The following is a 17,652-nucleotide window of genomic DNA, read 5'->3' on the forward strand; positions in this document are numbered from 1 at the left end:
GACGCCAGCCGGCGCGGCACCGCCGGGGGCACCCGGCCAGCGCGGCGGCCGAGCGGGGCCGGGGGGGGGGGGCCGGGGGGGGCGCGCGGGCCCCCGCGGGGCGGGCGCCGGGCCCCTGTACAGCGTTTTAATCTCGCGGGTCGTGACTGTAAGTACGTAACACTGTCGGACTTTGGCGCTGTGACCGTGGCCTCGCTCCTTCCCGGGGGGACGTGCAGCGCCCAGCGGCGCGGTGGGACCCGGGGCCGTGGGACCGGCCGGAGGGTCGGGCCATCAGGCCCATGCCGAGGGGTGGGGGGGGCCGCACAGCGGGGCCGGGCTGGACGTGCCAGGTGCCCCCAGTCCCAGGCCGGGCAGCAGTCCCGGAAGGCCACGACGCGGCACGGGGGTGCCGGGGGGGGGGGGCACGCACCATGGTGGTGCTGGAGGGCTGCGCCATGGGGCCGTGCCATTGGCACCGCACGGCGTGGTGGTGGGCCCATGCAGCACGGTGGTGGTGCTGGGGGGCCCATGCAGCATGGTGGTGCTGGGGGGGGGCCCATGCAGCACGGTGGTGGTGCTGGGGGGCCCATGCAGCATGGTGGTGCTGGGGGGGGGCCCATGCAGCACGGTGGTGGTGCTGGGGGGGGCCCATGCAGCGCGGTGGTGCTGGGGGACCCATGCAGCACGGTGGTGGTGCTGGGGGGGGCCCATGCAGTGCGGTGGTGCTGGGGGGGGGCCCATGCAGCGCGGTGGTGCTGGGGGGCCCAGGCAGCGCAGTGGTGCTGGGGGGCCCAGGCAGTGCGGTGGTTCTGGGGGGCCCAGGCAGCGCGGTGGCGCGGGGGGGGGGCCCATGCAGCACAGTGGTGGCCCCATGCAGTGCAGTGGTGTGGGGAGGGGCCCCATGCAGCGCGGTGGTGCTGGGGGGCCATGCAGCACAGCGGTGGTCGAAGGCAGCGCAGTGGTGCTGGGGGGCCCAGGCAACGCGGTGGTGCGGGGGGGGGCCCATGCAGCGTGGTGCTGCTGGGGGGCCCATGCAGCGCGGTGGTGCGGGGAGGGGGGGCCCATGCAGCATGGTGGTGCTGGGGGGCCCGTGCAGCGCGGTGGGCACCGGCAGCGCGGCGGGCCGCGGGTGGGCGCTCAGGGTGGGGGGGGGGCGGCGGCGGCGGGGCCGGGGCTACGGCAGGGTGGCGTTGGGGGGCGCGGGGGGCCGGGGGGCGCGGGCGGGCGGCGGGGGGCGGTAGCGGGGCCGGTAGCCGTAGGGGCGCAGGCGGTGGGTCAGGTACTCCAGCGCGTACATCTGCTCCCCGCTCACGTAGTGGAAGGACACGGCCAGGTCCGAGCAGCTCGCCGCCGCCTGCGGGACCACGTCAGGGGGGGCGGGGCTCCCGCGGGGGGGTGGGGCTGGGATGCAAATGGGGTGGGTGGGGCTGGGAGAGAGGGCGGGGCTTGCATTGGGTGGAATGGTGTGGTGGGCGGGGCTTAAACGCAAATAGGGTGGGCGGGGCTTAGCATGAGTGGGTGAAGTGGGGCGGGCTGTGTTGGCTATGTGGGCGGGGATTGGATGCAAATAGGGTGGGCGGGGCTTAGCATTGGGTGGGCTGATGCAGGGGCGGGTGGTGATGGCTATGTGGGCGGGGTTTGAATGCAAATAGGGTGGGCGGGGCTTCGCAGTTGGGTGATGTCTTGTATAAGTGGTGCTTGTATGCAAATGAGGTGGGCGGGGCTATAAGGCCAGGCGCAGCTTGGAGGGGGGGGGGTTTATGGGCACCTCTTGGGTGTGGGCGGGACTTGGGGCGTGGCCTGGCAGGTGGGCGGGGCAAGATCGCCTGCCCAGGGAATGGCAGCAGCAATGCTGGTGGGCAGCTGGGCGATACTGGGCGATACTGGGAGCGGGGCGGGGGGGGGGTGCAGAGGGACTCACCCATTGCACGGGGTAGTAGGAGTACTGCGGGTAGAAGCGGTCGCGGGGCAGCGACTCGGTGAGGTGCTTCTCGGGCGGGAAGGCGTGGAAGGTCTCGCGGCCGCGGGTGTCGCGCGAGTCGCCCGCCTCCACGCCCAGCTTCTCCATGCACTGCCCCAGCGCCAGGTCCTCCACGGAGCTCGTGTGGGTGCAGGCGCGCGAGGCGAAGGCGGCCACGAAGCGCCGCAGGGCCTCCTTGCTGAGCACGTAGCCGGCGCCGCCGCTCATGTAGCCCTGCTTGACGAAGGGCTTGAAGCGCTTGCCGAAGTAGATGGGGCGCTCGGGGGTGTAGTTGGCCAGCAGCCAGCGCAGGTTGGCCACCACCACGAAGGTGTCGTCGTCCGCCTTGAGGAACCAGTCGGCCTGGCCCAGGTGGTGCCGGTGCACGTACTGGAAAGCCCGGATGGTTTTCCAGTAGAGCTGGTCGCGGCCCTCCTTGGTGGGCAGCCCCACGGCCGGGAAGCGCTCGTCCCGCTCCGAGCTCATGAAGAGGGCCACGTTGCAGTGGCGCGTCCACGTGGCCCGCACGTGCCGGGCCTTGGTCTCCAGGTTGCGGGGCCCCGTCATCACCCAGCACAGGATGCGCACCCGCTCGTACAGCTCGTCCGCCACGCTGCGGTCCTCTGCGGGGTGGGGGACACGGCGTGGCCTCAGCACCGGGTGGGGGCGGCGGGGGCCGTGGTGGTCCCACCGGAGCTCCTCAGCCCACCCCTGCCCCGAGCACCCTGGCTCATGCTGCACATGGGGCAGCGCGTGGCTGAATGGACCCCCGTGCACCCCCCCCTCCCGTGCACGCAGGTGCCCCCCACTCACCCACGCTGTGTGTGTGCACAGCAGAGCTCTCACCCCACCCCACCCCACCCCATCGTGGGAGCCCAGGCGGCCTCCCAGCCTCCACCTCCGTGCTCACCTGTGCGGGGGGGCAGGCGGTGGTGGGGGCTGATGCCGAGGGTGCCCTGGGGGGCCGGGGGCACCAGGGCCTGGCGCAGGCTTTGCAGCAGGGCCGCCCCCAGGGCCAGCCCCACGGCGAAGCCCAGCGGGAAGGAGGGCACCCGTGGGTGCCTGATGTTCATGGCCCTGCCAGGATGTCACTGAGGGAGGAGGGGGCTGAAGGGACACGGGACCGGGGGGGGTGGCAGACAGGCAATCTCCCTCCTGTGGGGGTCTTTCGGGGGGGGGGGTCTCAGCCCAATAGATCTTCCCCTGCCCACCCCAACCTCCAGCTGCCCCACTCTGTGGGACCCCCCCCCAAAAAAACCCACCAACTCCCACCCACAATTCTCACCCTACCTCCCCCCCACCCTAGTATGACACCCACTCCGGGCCCCCAAATGCCACCACCTCCTTCCCCATGAGGAGCCCCGGTGTCCCTACCACCACCATATGACCCCCCCCACACACACCCAAGCGACCTAATCTTTGCTCTGGTGAGACCTCCCCCCCCCCCACCAGTTCCCCTCCATGTGACACCCATGACCCCCCCCCCGAGCCTCCATGTCCCCCCAGGTGACAGCCCGGCCCCACGCCGCCCAGCCACCATCTCCCTGTCCCGGTTTGACCCCACCCCCCCACCCCCTTCCCAAAGCCACCAGCTCCCCCCATGCGACCCCCCCGCTCCCTTAAAGCCCTCAGCACGGCGTGACCCCCCCCCCCCCGGTCCCTCCGTTGTGACAGTTTCCCCCCCCCCGGTTCCCCCCTCCCCCGGATCAGGGACACGCAGCTCCGGCAATGAGTCAAAGCTCATTACAGGCACTAATTAGGGCCGAGGCAGGGGGCAGGGGGGGGCCGCGGCAGTGACGGGGCCGAGGTTGTCCCCAGCCCCCCCAAGCGCCGTCCAGGGACGGGGGGGGGGGGGGGGAGGGCCGACCCGGTACCTGCCGCGGCCCCGCTCGCCCGTCCCGTCCCGTCCGGTGCCGTCCGGGGCGGGCCCGATCCTGCCCAGCCCCGGGGCGGGGGCAGCGCGGCCCGGCCCCCCCGGGGACCCTGCTGCATCCCAGCCCTGGGGGAGCCGAGCTGTGTCCTATGGGGGATCCAGCTGTGCCAAATAGGGATCCAGCTGTGCCCAAAGGAGAGCACCCAGTAGTGGCCAAATGTAGGGACCCTGCTACACCCAAACAGGGGCACCCGGCTGTGCCCGAACGGGGGCGAGACGGCCCCCGCTGCGCCCGCGTGGGGCCGAGGCTGCCGTGACCGATCCACGGCTCGGCCCCGTCGTGGGTGGCGGCACAGTGACGGGCTGCACCCCGAGCCGCAGCGCTGGCGGTGGCAGTGTCCCCCCCCCGCCCCAGCCCTCCCGCGGGTGCCACGCAGCCGGTCGCCCGCCCCACTGGGTACACAGCCGCACCCAAACGAGGAAAACGTCGTTAAGTCCCGGGGCAAAGGGCTTTTACTGCAGGAGGTTGGGCAGGATCCGGCCCGAGGGCCACCTGGGCCAGTGCATGTGGCCACCGCAGAGCCCATGGCGGCTGCTCCCCCTCCCCCAGCACCCTCCAAAGCCCCCCCCGGGGGGCTCCCACCCCCCCCAGCCTTTCCTGATCCCCTGCCGGGATCCCCACCCCTTCTGTGTGACCCACATTGGGGGGGGGGACGATGTGTCCCTGTCCCCTATGGAGGGGGCCACCCCCTCCATCCACAGGGCAGCAGCACTGCAGGAGCCGTGGCCACCCAAATGGCACCCTGGGCCACCGAAAGAGCAGCCTTGGCCACCAAAAGAGCAGCCTCCGCTGCCAAAACTGTGGCCGCGGCCACCAAAATAGTAGCCTCAACCACCAATACAGCAGCTGCAGACACCAAAATAGCAGTGCTGACCATCAAGCACTGTCATCTTGGTGGCTGGGGCTGCTCTTTTGGTGGCCAAGGTGGATATGGCCACCAAAAAGAGTGGCCTCAGCCACCAAAATAGTTCTCTCAGCCACCAAAAGAGCAGCCTGGGCCACTGAAAGCATAGCTGGGGCCAACAAAATAGTGGCTTTGGCCACCAAAGAGCAACCTTGATGACCAAAATAACAGCATTGGCCACCAAAAGAATAACCTCAGCCTACAAAAAAAGCAGCCTCTACTGCTAGAAGTGTGGCCACGGCCACCAAATTAGTGGCCTTGAGCAGCCTTGATCATCAAAATAGCAGCGCTGGCCACTGCAATAGTGGTAACAGCCCCAGGACAGTGGCCACGGCCACCAGAATAGCAGCCTCGGCCACCGAAAGAGCAGCAAGTCTCCCAAACAGGGGCCGCCGCCAGAGAGGGCGGCGGTGGCAGCGGGGCCGGGGCTATGGCAGGGTGGCGTTGGGGGGCGCGGGGGGCTGGGGGGCGAGGGCGGGCGGCGGGGGGCGGTAGCGGGGCCGGTAGCCGTAGGGGCGCAGGCGGTGGGTCAGGTACTCCAGCGCGTACATCTGCTCCCCGCTCACGTAGTGGAAGGACACGGCCAGGTCCGAGCAGCACTGGGGGCCCTGGGGGCAGAGACACGAGCTAGGGGGGACACACACGTGTCGAGGTTGGATCCTCCCCCCCCCAACCCATCACCGTGGCCTCTGGCTGTGTCCCCTCTGCCAGCACATCACAGTTGCCTCTGGGCATATCCCCCCCCCCCAACCGCCCATCACTGTGGCCTCTGGCCGGGTCCACCCCCATAGCAGGGTTGGGGGGGTTGCAGCTCCCAGGCCTCCCCCAGGGCAACTCCCGGCAGCCCAAGGCCCAGAACAGCCACCCCCACATCCCCCCCCCAGCCAGGACCCCCCCCAGACCCCCAGAACCACCCGTCCAGCCCCCCGGCAGGACCCCCAGCCCTGCATAGGGGCAGCTCCCCTCCCCGACCGGGAGTCCTTAGCGCCCCCAGACCAGCCACAGGCCCTCGAGGCCGGGCCCCCCCAGCCCCATGGAGGCGGCCCCCGGCCCCGGCTCCCGGGCACAGGGCCAGGCCCTCCAGCTCGGGCGCGGGGCCAGCGCGGTCGCGCCGCCCCGCTGAGGCTATTAACCCCGCGGCCGGCTTAGCCCGCGGTGCACGGGGCCGAGCCGGTGGCCACATGAGACCCACCAGGACTGGGGACCTGGGGGGGGGCGCGGCCCCCCTGCGAGCAGGACCGCAGCCACGACACGGCTTTCCCACCAGCGGGGAGGGGAGAGTGTGGCCACGTATGGGGAGACCCACAGCAGGTGGCTCATATCCGTGGCCGGTGACGGAAGCACCAGCCAGGACCACGCCGGCAGGATGGAACGGGGACGGCCGGGAGGCGCCGTGGGCTCGGCCCCGGGAGGTGCCACGTACCTCCACGATGGGGTAGTAGCAGTAGTTCCAGTACCAGAAACTCTTGGAGAACTTCTCAGTGAGGTGGGACTCGGGGACGAAGGGGTGGAAGGTCTCGCGGCCGCGGGTGTCGCGCGAGTCGCCCGCCTCCACGCCCAGCTTCTCCATGCACTGCCCCAGCGCCAGGTCCTCCACGGAGCTCGTGTGGGTGCAGGCGCGCGAGGCGAAGGCGGCCACGAAGCGCCGCAGGGCCTCCTTGCTGAGCACGTAGCCGGCGCCGCCGCTCATGTAGCCCTGCTTGACGAAGGGCTTGAAGCGCTTGCCGAAGTAGATGGGGCGCTCGGGGGTGTAGTTGGCCAGCAGCCAGCGCAGGTTGGCCACCACCACGAAGGTGTCGTCGTCCGCCTTGAGGAACCAGTCGGCCTGGCCCAGGTGGTGCCGGTGCACGTACTGGAAAGCCCGGATGGTTTTCCAGTAGAGCTGGTCGCGGCCCTCCTTGGTGGGCAGCCCCACGGCCGGGAAGCGCTCGTCCCGCTCCGAGCTCATGAAGAGGGCCACGTTGCAGTGGCGCGTCCACGTGGCCCGCACGTGCCGGGCCTTGGTCTCCAGGTTGCGGGGCCCCGTCATCACCCAGCACAGGATGCGCACCCGCTCGTACAGCTCGTCTGCCACGCTGCGGTCCTCCCCTGCGGGCACGGGGGCACCATCGGCCACGGCACGGGCCGCCACGGCACAGCACCGCCTGCGGCAGAAGGCTCCTGGACCGCGGAAGGCCACAGATGCATGTGGCCGGGGGGGTTCCAAATGCCCCCCACCCCTCTAGGGGGCTGAGCCCCCCATAACATGCCCCATGGGCACCGGGGACCCCAAGCCTCCCCTGGTTCCCGCTGATGGGGTCAAGACCCCGGCCGGGGCAGAGCCAGCGCCCGGCGCTCTCCGCGTGCCCCTTGCCGTGGCGTCACCCACCTGCGGAGCGCGGCTGGACCACGCTGGAGAGCCCGGGGTGCTGGGCGGCCCCCGCGGGGTCCTCGCCCGCCGGGGGGGCTCGGCGCGCCGGCGGCACCGGCCACGGCAGCAGGACGCCGTTGAGGAGGTAGAAGGTGGCCGCGAAGCCCACGAAGATGCCGCCGTGGAAGGCCAGCGACGGGCTCCTGAGGCCCGGCAGCAGCATCGCGGGCCGGCGGCGGGGGCGGGCGTCCGGCGCGGCCTGGGGGCGAGGGCGTCAGGCCCCGGGGGCGAGCGGGGACCCGCCGCGGCTGCTCCCATCCACCGCGCTTCCCCCATCCGCCGCGCCGGCCCTTTGCCAGGGCACTGGGGAAGCCCTGGGGTGACATCCAGGGGGCTTTGGACCCACGGGGGGGGGGGTTGCCAGGCCCCTGGGCAGCCCCGCCTCGGCAAAGGGGCATCACTGGGGGCACAACATGGGCAACAGAGACCCCCCCCAGGTACCCGTTAAAGGGGGAGGTGGAAAAGGGGGTCCAAGCCCCACGTGCTCCCTGCAGCCCATTAAGATGGGGCGCAGGGGGGGGGGATCCTGTGAGGAAGTGGGAAGGATTTGGGGAACGGGGTTCTGGGGGGGGTGATGGAGGTGTGCGAGGGTTCGTGGGAGCGGGCAATGGGGCAGATGGGCAGCGGGGGCGCCCGGGGACGGCGGCGCCGTTACCTGGGAGAGGTGGCGGCGGCGTGGGGGGTCCCGGCGGCGGCGTGGGGGGGGTCCCGGCGGCGGCGGCGTGGGGGGGGGTGGTCCCGGCGGCGGCGGCGTGGGGGGGGTCCCGGCGGCGGCGGCGTGGGGGGTCCCGGCGGCGGGGTGGGGGGTCCCGGCGGCGGCGGCGTGGGAGGGGTCCCGGCGGCGGGGTGGGGGGTCCCGGCGGCGGCGGCGTGGGGGGTCCCGGCGGCTCCCCCGGCCCCGCCGCCGCCCGCTACATTGTAGCGAGCCGCAGGGCGCGCCCCGCCCCGCCGCGCTCCCATTGGCCAGCGCCGCGCGGGCCCCCGCCCCGCCCCGCCCCTGATTGGCTGGCGCGCTGCCACCCCCCCCTTTGCAATATTGCCCTCCACCCCCGAGGGGGCAAAATCCCCCCCCGCGGAAGGGGGGTGCCCCACGCCGCGGCCCCACTGCCACGCGTGTCCCCCCCGGGGTAAGTGCAGCCCTATCCCCCACCCCGCGGGCAGAGCCCCATCGGCCCCAGGTCGCCTCCGAGAGTGACCTAGGGGGGGGCGGCAGCGGGGGGGGGGGGGGGGGGGCCACTAAGGCCGGGCCCCACGGCGCGCCCGGGCCCCACGGGAGCGGCGCGACCGGTCGGGCAGGAACTGGCCGTGCCCAGCCCCAAGGGCAGGGCAGAGCCGGCGCTGCCCCCTCCCAGCCCCGGGCGGGGGGGTCAGAGTAGCCTCTCCGGCTGCCCCCCCCCCCTCCAAGTGTCACCTACTGCCCACAGTGGGGACTGCGGCCCACCCAGCCCCCCGTGGGGTGACCCATGCTGGCCTCGGCGGGAGGGGGGCAGCTGCGAGGGCAGGGGGCCGGGGGGGGGCACGGCAGGCTCGTGGGGGGGGGGCCCGCAGGACACAGACACACACCAGCCCTGGGCTGACCTCGGTTTATTGATAAAAATCCAGCTGTGGGCACAGGGCCGGGGGGGGGGGGGGGGAGCAGGCGCTTAACGACTCTTTTTTTTACATCTCATTATGAGAAAGAGCCCTCCCCCCCCCACCCCTCGCCCAGGGACGGGTGGGGGGGACACAAAGGGCTCCAGCGGCAATGATAGAAACACCCCCCCTTCCCTCCCCCCCACGCTCCCCCTTCCCCACCCCTGGCTCATCCACATCACAACCGTGCCCAGCCTCAGCACAGGGTTGTCCCCCACCACAGGGGACACAGCGAGACGCTCCCCCTCCTCCCCCCCAAGCACTCCTAGTCCCCCACACAGGTTCAAAGGGAGGGAGAGGGCAGAGCGGGGCCGGGGGGGGTCAGCCCGCCCCCCAGGGCCCCGCAGTACCTGGGGCGCCCTGGGCATTAACGCCCTCTCCCAGGGCCCTGGCACCCCCACGCCAGGGCTGGGCTCAGCCCCGGGAAGGGCAAATGCACAAGTCCAGGGGAGGGGGGAGGTCAGAAATCGGGGTCCTCGGAGTCCCCGGGGGGCTGGGGCTCGTCGCGGTGCCCCCAGACGAAGCGGTAGTTGTCCTCCAGCGCCTGCTGCCGCCGCCGCTCCTTCTGTGCCTCCTCCGTGCCCTGGATCTGGGGGGAGACACCGTGGGCACTGGGCCCCCCCCCCCCCAGCCCCCACTGCACAGGGCCACCCGCCTCCCCGGCGGAAGCGGCCGCAGCTGCCCGCCCCGGCCCCGTGCCTCAGTTTCCTCGCTCTCACCAGGATGTTGAAGAAGATGTCCTTGAGGTTCTTGGTGTCTTCATCCGAGAGCCAGTGCGTCTCGTCCTCGTCACCCGGCCCCCCCGTCGTCACAATCTTGATCTCGATTTTCCCTGCAAGGGGGAGGATACGCGGTGGGAGCCTGCCGCGGCTCGGGGAGGCAGCCCCCAGCGCCCCACGACGGTACCTTCAGCCCTCAGGCCCTCCTTGGCCAGCAGCTCCCGGACTTCGCTCTCGATGTGGTGCAGCTGGGGATTGTCCCGGCCCATTTCCCGCACGCGAGGCTCGCGGTGCTGGGCGCTGCCTGGCCTGATCCTGCTCACCTGCACCCGGACGCGCCCATCTGGGCTGGCATCTGCGAGGGGGAGAGAGGGGCCACCTCAGGGCCACCCTCCCGGGTGTAGGCTGGGGGTGCTGGGAAGAGCTGCAGCCAGGGGTGCCTGGTTGCCCCCAGCACCCTAAAACCACCCCTTGGATGGGTCTAAGGAATCAGGAGAGACGGGACCGGCCCGGGGTAGCAGCTTTGCCCCCTCCAGGACACGGCTGGACAAGGGCCGTCCACAGAAGAGCAGCTGAGGACAAACCAGGTGCTTGCTCGGCTGGGGAGCTGGGGCTGGCCTTGCTCCGGGGACCTTCTTCTTCCTCTTTCTCTGCCGCCTTGCTGGGGCGGCCCCCATCCAGCTTGTCCATGAGGCGGTTGAGGGTGGAGGCGAGGGACTTGGATGCCTGATTACGGTCAAACTCCCCCTTCAGCCCCTCCGTCTCCAGCTCATCCTCCACCTGCGGGCGAGGGGCAGAGGCTCAGCAGGGGCAAGGATGGGTCCAGTCCCGCCAGCACCGCCGCGGGGCCTGCGCGGCAGCTCACCTCGTTGATGATGTTGTCAAACTCCTTCTCCATTTCTGTCTTCACTTCCTCCTTCAGCTGGGCCATCTGGTCCCGGGGCAGCAGCACAGCTTCCAGTTCCTTCTCAAATCCACGCAGAAGGTCCCCTTCCTCCTCCTCCTCATCCTCCTCCTCCTCTGGGCGCTCCCCATCTGCTGCTGTGGCTGGAGGCTCCTCAGGGACCGGGGGCTCCGTGGTTTCTGCCACCTCCTCCTTGACTGCTTTCTCCCTAGCCTGGACATGCAGAAGAGGGCTCAGCCATGCAGGAACCACCACACTGTGGCTCAGGGCTACCACAGGCCTTCAGCCCAGGACAGTCTGGCAGGGGCAGTAGGCGCCTAAATCCATTTGGAGGGCAAAATCCTGTCCCGAGGGAGTGAGAAGGGGCCCATGACTGTGGCACCTGACCTATGTGAACATCCTTTATGACTGAAGTGGCATTGCCAACAGGGAAATCGAGTCACAGAGCAGGACAAAAGGAGCTGCCGCAGCCAAATGGGGATGGAAGCACGGGAACATCCCCCATTCCAGGGTCTCATCACCCATGGGTGGGCCTGGAGTCAAGCTTATGACATGGAGTCAAGCCATGGCCCACCTTCTTGGTGTTCTCCTTCAGCTCCTCGATGAACTGCAGCAGATCTCCAGGGTTCCTGATCACTTTGAAGTGGATTTTCTTCCGGTTATCTAAAAGATAGCCACAAAAACAGAAAGAATATAGTTGACTGACGCCTGCATCCCAGACAGAGCGCCTGCCACGGAGGGGATGGAGTGGTGGTGTCCAGCCACCCTGGCCCATGGATGCGGCCAGGCACTCACCAGCTGCACGACTCTCTGCTCCCTTCGTGACCGGCTCTTCCTCCTGGGGGAAGGATGGGGTAGTGGAGCGGGAGTCCACACTACACTCCTCTCCCTAGGCAGCCAATGTCACGTGTGCCTGGCCCCAACCCATCCTGGCATGTGGCCACAGGAGCCATATGCTGTGGGAGGACAAGGGCCCCGAGGACACCGGGGACTCACCTTGGCGCTGTCCTGCTGGCTGCTGTCTTTGCCGGTCACCTCGCGCACCCTCTCCCAGAAGGTGGCATCCTTGGCTGGGTCTGGCTCATCCCCTGGAGCAGCTGGCACAGGACGGAGGAGATGGGCAAAGCTGGCACCACAGACGTGGCACCGGCACCCCCAGCCAAACTGCAGGCCACCAGCCCAGCCCCAAACCTACTGCCAGAGCCAGCAAGTGCCCACAGCAGCTCCTGGGCCAAAGGGCAGGGCAGGAGCCATGACCCTGCGCCTGTGGGCACTGCCAGGGCCCCCCAGCAGGGCTGCGTGTCCCCTGTGTCACCCCCCTGTGAGGAGGGGACTGAGGTTTGGGGGATGCGGGCTGTACCATTGCCGTGGGCCTCTGCACCTCCTTCATGGGGCTGTGCTGGGTCTTCGGGGTCCTTCTCGCTCCACAGCCTCGTGTCCAGTGTCTTCAGCTCTTCTGAGATCTCCTCCACCTTTCGCTTGGTGTCAGCTAGAAGAGCAAGACAGAAGGGACTCGTCACTCCTGGAGCTCCGTGCCAGGGGCCAACCACGTGCCCATGGGTCCCTGATACTCACAGACTTGGGCCCGGACGTACTCCACATACTGGGCCGGGCTGAGGGCCGGCTGGCACAGGATGGGCTGGGGGCTGGCACTGGCTGGCGGGCGCAGGAAGGGGTGGTGGCAGATGCGGGTGGTGTGGACGGTCAGGACGTAGGAACAGGATTGGGGCTCGTCCACCCTTGCGATGTAGTCCCCAGCGCCCTCCTCGCACAGGAACTGCGCCCAGGGCGAGAGACGTCAGCCACGTCCACCACCCGAACCCCCATCCTGGGCCACGGGGGCCACCGCGGCACCTCCAGCCCCAGCCTGGCACTGCGGCCACGCTCCCCCCGTCTCACCCTGACTTCGGCCTCCCTGGCTCGCCCGGTGAGGTCGCACTGGGAGCCATTCACGTAGCTCTGGCTGTGGTATCGCTTCAGCCGGTGCTGCTTGGAGGCCTGGGGGCAGAGAGCAGGCTGGCAGCGGGGCCTCGCTCCCCAGGGAGGTTCTCTGGCATCTCGTAAAGGGTTGTGCAGCCCCCGCGGCGACAGGTCCCTCCCACGAGGGCACAGAGGGGACGTGATGGCCTCGAATCAGCCCTGCGGCTGCACGCGAAGCCCGGAGGGAAGCACAAACCTTAGCGGTCTCATCGTCCCAGTCGAATGCCGACTGGTAGTAGCCGAGAAACAGGACGTCCCCTTTGATCTCAGATTCTGCAGCGAGAGAGATGGAGTCATGCAGGCAGCACGGGGGTGAGCCCAGTGCTCTGCCCCTCTCGCCAACCCTGGCTGCGCTCAGGGTCACCCGCCGTCCACGGGCACCGTGGGGACGGGCCACGCGCAGGGGTACCTTCGACATGGTACTGCTGGATGTGCTTCCCGTAGCAGAACTCGTACGTCCACCAGTCCTTGGTCTGGAAGAGACAGGCAGGACCTGGGGCTGGGATCAGGATGGGCTCCAAGGGGTGACATTGGCCCTGGGTGACTCTCACCACCCTGGGGTGACTCAATCCCCCTTCCTGGTCCTCAGAGAGGGCCCTTGTGCTCCTGGGTGACCCCTTCCCCTTCGCTCCACAGGCAGGAACCTGCTCCCCCAGTAGGACGCCGTCATCCCCCCAGCTCACGGGCAGGCCCCCACACCTCCACCATCCCTGCGACCCACAGGCAGACCTCCTGCACCCGCTCACCCACCCTGGCACGCAGGCGGGTGCCCCACATCCCCCTACCTTGACGAGGCAGGGGGCAGCCCCCATGGGGCGCAGGAGCTCGGTGATGCCAGAGCCATTGTAGAGCTGTGCTTCCTCCTCGGGATCAGGCTGGCGCCGCACGGCAGCAGGGGGGAGGCGACACTCATATCGCTGCTTGAACTTTGATGCCACAGTCACCACATCCTCCGCCTGTCTCTGGGGAAAGACATCGACAGGGGTGTGGGGCAAAGGCTCTGGGCACGCCAGGTTTGCCTCTAAACGCGCAGGGCAGCCCCACGTCACACGCGGCCAGCTCACCTTCTCCCCTCCTGGTGCTTACACCGAGCCTACTCGCATCTTACTCCTAGGAGTGCCACCTGGCTCAAATGCCTCCCCCACCAATCAGGGCTCATAGGCAAGAGCTCCGGGCACACTGAGATTGCTTCCGCAGGCCAGCGGGGCTGGAGCGGGGAGGACAAGCCTGCTGCACCATTGCCATCGCTCATCGGGGCAAAAGGGAGAGGCTGGGAACCCCAGAGCCCAGCCCAGCAGCAAGGTAGGTAGTGCGGGACTAGCACGGGGAGGCCGTGCTGCGCCGCAGGGGATGGGGGTCCGACCTCTCCGGGGACTCGGGGCAAATCACAGCCCTGTCTCCTCCCCGTGCCTCAGTTCCCCCCCCCTCCCCCGAAACATGGCGGATGAGCGCAGCCTCTCTGGCAAAGCACTGGGACGGGGCTGCGGGGCGGGGGACACAGGACAGACACATCACCACTGCCCCCCTCCGCGTCCAGCCAGCGGGGCGTTACCAGCTTTAGCCTGGGCACCGCAGCTGCCCCCACTCCTGGGCTCTCTGGGCCAAGGACAGGGCACCCTGACCCTGGAGACTGTTCGATAGCTCCTGCCTCCCGGCTCAAAGTCACCCTGAGCCGGATGGTGGGGACCAGCGGGTGCTGCGCTCCCTACAGCCTCCCTCACCCCGCACAGCCAAACCCAGGGGCTGAGCGGGGGCCGGGCACCAAGTGGCCCTTGCAGGGGGCTGATCTCGCCCCTGCCCTGGCCTCTTTGGGCAGGGAAAGGACTTTGCACCACTGAAGGTTCAGGCCAGGCTGCCTTGAATGAGGCGTAGAAGCCACAGGGCCTGTCCTGCCATGTGTGTGGCCCCTGCCACATGGTCACTGTCACTTGTGCCACCCAGGCGACCCACGGGAGTGGTTCCACATCGGGGCTGAGCTTCACCGACACCCGGGAGCTGCCCAGCCAGCCCGGAGGGAACCGGCACCCAGGAAGCTAGCAAGGTACCGAATCTGCCAGCCACCCTCGGTGCTGGGTCAGGGGCTCTGGTGCACAGAGGGGCAGTGAAACCCTGCTGCGGCCCCCCTCTCCTAGCACCACTGTGGCTCTGCACCACGGCCCAGCCCCACGGCCACAGGTCCCAGCTGAAGAAACTGAGGCAGAGCCACCCTCTGCCACCAGCACTGGTGCCTAGGGAGCCCGGCTGAGCAAATCAGTCCAGTGCCCTCCCCAGCCTAACTCCTCCGGGGTGCTGGCCCCACACAACCAGTTCCTGCCCTAGTCCCAGTACCCCTGCCTAACGTTCCCAGTCTGCTTCCCAGCTTGGCCACAGCTCCCGCCAGGGCCTGCCCAGCACAGCCAGGTCCCTCTCCCCGCTCCGCCCAGTCCAGCCCTGGAGCCTCCTCCCCAGGCAGCTCTCCCCCAGTGCTCCCAGTCCCCTCCCACCAAGTCCCGAGCTGGATATCCCCTCACCCCGCTGCCCCCCAGCCTGACTCCCCCCCCCCCCCAGGACAGCCCCAGTGCCACCCCGGGTGCTGGCCTGTTTCTCCTTGGAGCCCCCTGGTCCCGGTACGACCCCTAGAGAGGCCTGGTGACCCCCGCCGGTCCCGGTACCCCCCCTCCCGGGGCCGGTACGGCCCCCAGATGGGCCCAGGGTCCCCTCTCAGCCCGGCCCCGGTCGGACCCCCAGGCAGGCCCGGCGCCCCCCGCCGCGGTCGCACCTGCCCGGCCAGCACGGGCTCGGCAAGGATCTCGATGCCGTATTTGAGCTCGCTGAGCTCCTGCAGGTTGAGGGCGGCGCGGGCCCCACGCAGCGGCCGCCCCGGGCCCAGCACTGCCAGCACCAGCAGCAGCGCCGGGCCCGGGCCCGGGCCCCGCCGCGCCGCCATCTTCCCCCCCCCCCTTCCCCACCGCCCGCCGCTTCCGCCCGCCGCCTACTCCACGCCCTCCCCGCCTCCCGGCGGCGCGCGTGGCGGTTGGTCATCCTGCCCGTCCGTCAGGCCCTGGCGCGCCTCCTATTGGTAGCTGCGTAGCGATGACGCCTCCAGGACTGAGGCCGCGGTGGGAGGACGGAAGCACCTCCCCTCGGGGTGAAGTGATGGGGCTGAGTCAGCGCAGGCAGCAGCCAATCGGGGAGAAGAGGGCCGGCCGGCCCCGATGACGTAAGCCGGGCTCTTAAAGGACGAGGGCGGAGGGGAGCCGCCTGGCTCCCTATTGGTGCAGAAGGATACAGGCGATCCCGGGGCTCTGATTGGTCGAGGGCGCGCCGGAGCATCTTGGGGGGGAGAGACGAGCCGGCCGCATCACGTGACCGCAGAGCCCAGTGTGGGGGGGGACATGACCTGTCGTGGGGTGGGGTGGCCTCAGCCTGGCCACCAAGCGCCCCCCCACACACACTGTGGCCTAGCCACGGCCATGGCCACGCACCAGGCAAGGCCAGGCTCCCCCCGTCCAGCAGCCTGGGGGCTGTCCCTGCCACGCTGCGGGCGGGGGGGGCACACGTACGAGCCCAGCATGTGCACACACGTGTGTGTGACCCTCTCTGCCCCCCCCTTTTCCCCACTGCCATGGACCCCCAGCCCAGCCCTTGTTGAGGTGCCGCCCCCTACGTTCCCCCCGCGCTGGTGGCAGCTGGAGGCAGCCGGGCCCCAGGCAGGCTCAGGCCTGGTGCTGCAGTGCCAGCAGCTGCCTGTGCCCATGGCCTCAATGGGGACATTGTGGCAGGCTCTTGGCGTGGGCACAAAGCCTGGCTTGTCCTGCCCATGCTGGAGCTTGGTGCCCACCGTACCCCCCCCCCCCATACCGCTGGGCCCTGGCTCCACCCCCCCCCCCCCCCGCCGGGCCCAGAGCAGCTGGAGACCCGGGATTGCCACGGGATTAGCCATGATTGGGGATCGGGCTGCTAATGCCATTAGTGGCCGGGCTCAGGGAGGTGTCGCAGGGCAGAGGGGGTTAATCCCATGATGCGAAATGGAGCTAATAAATCCCTTGCCCCGAATGGGAGCTGTGGTGGCCTCAGCCCCTCCCCTGCCTCAGTTTCCCTGTCCGGGGTGGGGGTGGGGGGCAAGAGGCTGGCACAGAGCAGACCCCAGGCCCGAGGTGGTGCAGATTCCCCAGGCCCAGCCCCACTTTGGGTCTCCCCTGGGGGGGGGGTGTGAAATCCAGGCTCAGGACTCCTGGGTCCCATGCACCCAGCTCCCCCATTGCCCCCTCACCCCGATCTGGGGGAAAACCCCACATCGCCAGCTGGGATCTGCCCCGGTACATGGTGCCCAGCCCGGGGGTGCAGCCCGCCCCCCCCCCCTTCCCAGCCGTCTTTGTCCTCCCCCTTTGTTCTCCGCTGCCTTTGTTTGTCCCCCCCCCCCCCCCCCCGCGGCCCCCGACACCCTTCATCTCCCCTCGCGGTCCCCCAGGACCCTCCCGGTCCCGGCCTGCCCCCCCCGCCGGGGGCCGGCCCCGGCCCCCCCTCCGCCCCCCCGCCGCTGCCGGGGCTGCAGCGCTGCCGTTGCCGGCTGGGGCCGCCGGGGGCGCCCTCCCCGCCCGCCCCCCCCGCGCTGCTGGGCCGGGGCCGGGGCCGGTGCGCGGCCGCGGAGCGCCGGGACCCGCCGGCGGAGCCAGGTAGGGCCGGAGCTGTCCAGCGCCTCAGCACCTCCCCCGGCCCCGACCGGGCCCATCGCGGCATGTCGCGACAGGGAGGCACCTGCCGCCGCCCCTCGGCTCCCCTCTGGGCCCCCACATCACCGACCCCGGCCTCCTCCCATCCCCTGAAGCCCCCCGAAAGCCCCGTCCCCCCCCCACCCCACCAGCACCGCCAGGCCCCTCATCCCTCTCCCGCCCTGGCTGGCCCCCGCCCCCCGGATCCCCTTCCCCCCCCCCCCAGGGTCCCCGCATCGCCCTAATCCCCCAGGTCTCTCCTTGTCCTCTCATCTTCCCTGGTCCTCGCAGATCCCCCTTGCACCCCCAAAATGTCCCCAGATCGCCCTGCCCCCCGGAATGCCCCCCCCCCGCATCCCCCTGCCCCCCCCCCCACTCTCCAAGGCTCTGCTGCACCCTGGATTCTCCCCAGCACCCCCAAAACATCCCCCCGAGCTCAGAACCCCCCCACCCCCAAATCCTGCCCCTTCCCTAGGCAAAAGTGACATCCCCCCTCCCCCGGCTGGGGGCTGCAGCCATTTCCCGGTCGGGCTCAC

The 17,652-nt window shown here is 70.0% G+C and overlaps 3 protein-coding genes across 4 annotated transcripts; all 3 read right to left on the bottom strand.

Annotated features, from left to right (window-relative positions):
* Window positions 1–1,156: 1,156 nt before the first annotated feature.
* LOC134152059 (glycoprotein-N-acetylgalactosamine 3-beta-galactosyltransferase 1-B-like) lies at window positions 1,157–3,015 on the bottom strand. The gene is made up of 3 exons (XM_062597101.1): window positions 2,853–3,015; window positions 1,904–2,565; window positions 1,157–1,336 (listed from the first exon to the last, which is right to left on the bottom strand). Exons 1-3 carry the CDS (start codon window positions 3,013–3,015, stop codon window positions 1,157–1,159), a joined length of 1,005 nt encoding a protein of 334 aa, XP_062453085.1.
* Window positions 3,016–5,141: 2,126 nt separating this feature from the next.
* LOC134152060 (glycoprotein-N-acetylgalactosamine 3-beta-galactosyltransferase 1-A-like) lies at window positions 5,142–7,353 on the bottom strand. Its single transcript, XM_062597102.1, has 3 exons — window positions 7,149–7,353; window positions 6,204–6,940; window positions 5,142–5,388 (listed from the first exon to the last, which is right to left on the bottom strand). The coding sequence occupies exons 1-3, from the start codon at window positions 7,351–7,353 to the stop codon at window positions 5,209–5,211; spliced, it is 1,122 nt and encodes a 373-aa protein (XP_062453086.1). The 3' UTR covers window positions 5,142–5,208.
* Window positions 7,354–8,757: 1,404 nt separating this feature from the next.
* Window positions 8,758–15,357, bottom strand: OS9 (OS9 endoplasmic reticulum lectin). Of its 2 annotated transcripts, none has more exons than XM_062597188.1 (15): window positions 15,184–15,357; window positions 13,211–13,387; window positions 12,835–12,898; window positions 12,622–12,698; window positions 12,345–12,443; window positions 12,021–12,222; window positions 11,827–11,934; window positions 11,442–11,542; window positions 11,241–11,283; window positions 11,020–11,108; window positions 10,407–10,658; window positions 10,126–10,321; window positions 9,729–9,896; window positions 9,542–9,654; window positions 8,758–9,411 (listed from the first exon to the last, which is right to left on the bottom strand). In XM_062597188.1, the coding sequence occupies exons 1-15, from the start codon at window positions 15,349–15,351 to the stop codon at window positions 9,283–9,285; spliced, it is 1,986 nt and encodes a 661-aa protein (XP_062453172.1). In that variant the 5' UTR covers window positions 15,352–15,357; the 3' UTR covers window positions 8,758–9,282. The 2 variants fall into 2 exon arrangements, with proteins under 2 accessions (XP_062453172.1, XP_062453171.1); XM_062597187.1 differs by having other exon boundaries at window positions 11,806–11,934.
* Between the last annotated feature and the right edge of the window lie 2,295 nt (window positions 15,358–17,652).

This window comes from Rhea pennata, chromosome 29 (genome assembly GCF_028389875.1).
Source record: "Rhea pennata isolate bPtePen1 chromosome 29, bPtePen1.pri, whole genome shotgun sequence".
NCBI classification, from domain to species: domain Eukaryota; kingdom Metazoa; phylum Chordata; class Aves; order Rheiformes; family Rheidae; genus Rhea; species Rhea pennata.

Bases quoted from the DNA above. Each gene is read 5' to 3' on its own strand.
- LOC134152060 (XM_062597102.1), bottom strand. From the start codon at position 7,353: ATGCTGCTGCCGGGCCTCAGGAGCCCGTCGCTGGCCTTCCACGGCGGC. The intron at 6,941-7,148 runs GTGGGTGACGCC...TCCGCGGTCCAG, and splicing joins GGTCCAGCCGCGCTCCGCAG to GAGCCTTCTGCCGCAGGCGG. The intron at 5,389-6,203 runs GTACGTGGCACC...CTCTGCCCCCAG, and splicing joins GCTACTACCCCATCGTGGAG to GGCCCCCAGTGCTGCTCGGA.
- LOC134152059 (XM_062597101.1), bottom strand. From the start codon at position 3,015: ATGAACATCAGGCACCCACGGGTGCCCTCCTTCCCGCTGGGCTTCGCC. The intron at 2,566-2,852 runs GTGAGCACGGAG...CCCACCCCGCAG, and splicing joins CCGCCTGCCCCCCCGCACAG to AGGACCGCAGCGTGGCGGAC. The intron at 1,337-1,903 runs GTGAGTCCCTCT...GTGGTCCCGCAG, and splicing joins CCTACTACCCCGTGCAATGG to GCGGCGGCGAGCTGCTCGGA.
- OS9 (XM_062597187.1), bottom strand. From the start codon at position 15,351: ATGGCGGCGCGGCGGGGCCCGGGCCCGGGCCCGGCGCTGCTGCTGGTG. The intron at 12,699-12,834 runs GTACCCCTGCGC...CTCTCGCTGCAG, and splicing joins CCAGCAGTACCATGTCGAAG to AATCTGAGATCAAAGGGGAC. The intron at 12,223-12,344 runs GTGAGACGGGGG...CCCTGGGCGCAG, and splicing joins CCAGGGAGGCCGAAGTCAGG to TTCCTGTGCGAGGAGGGCGC.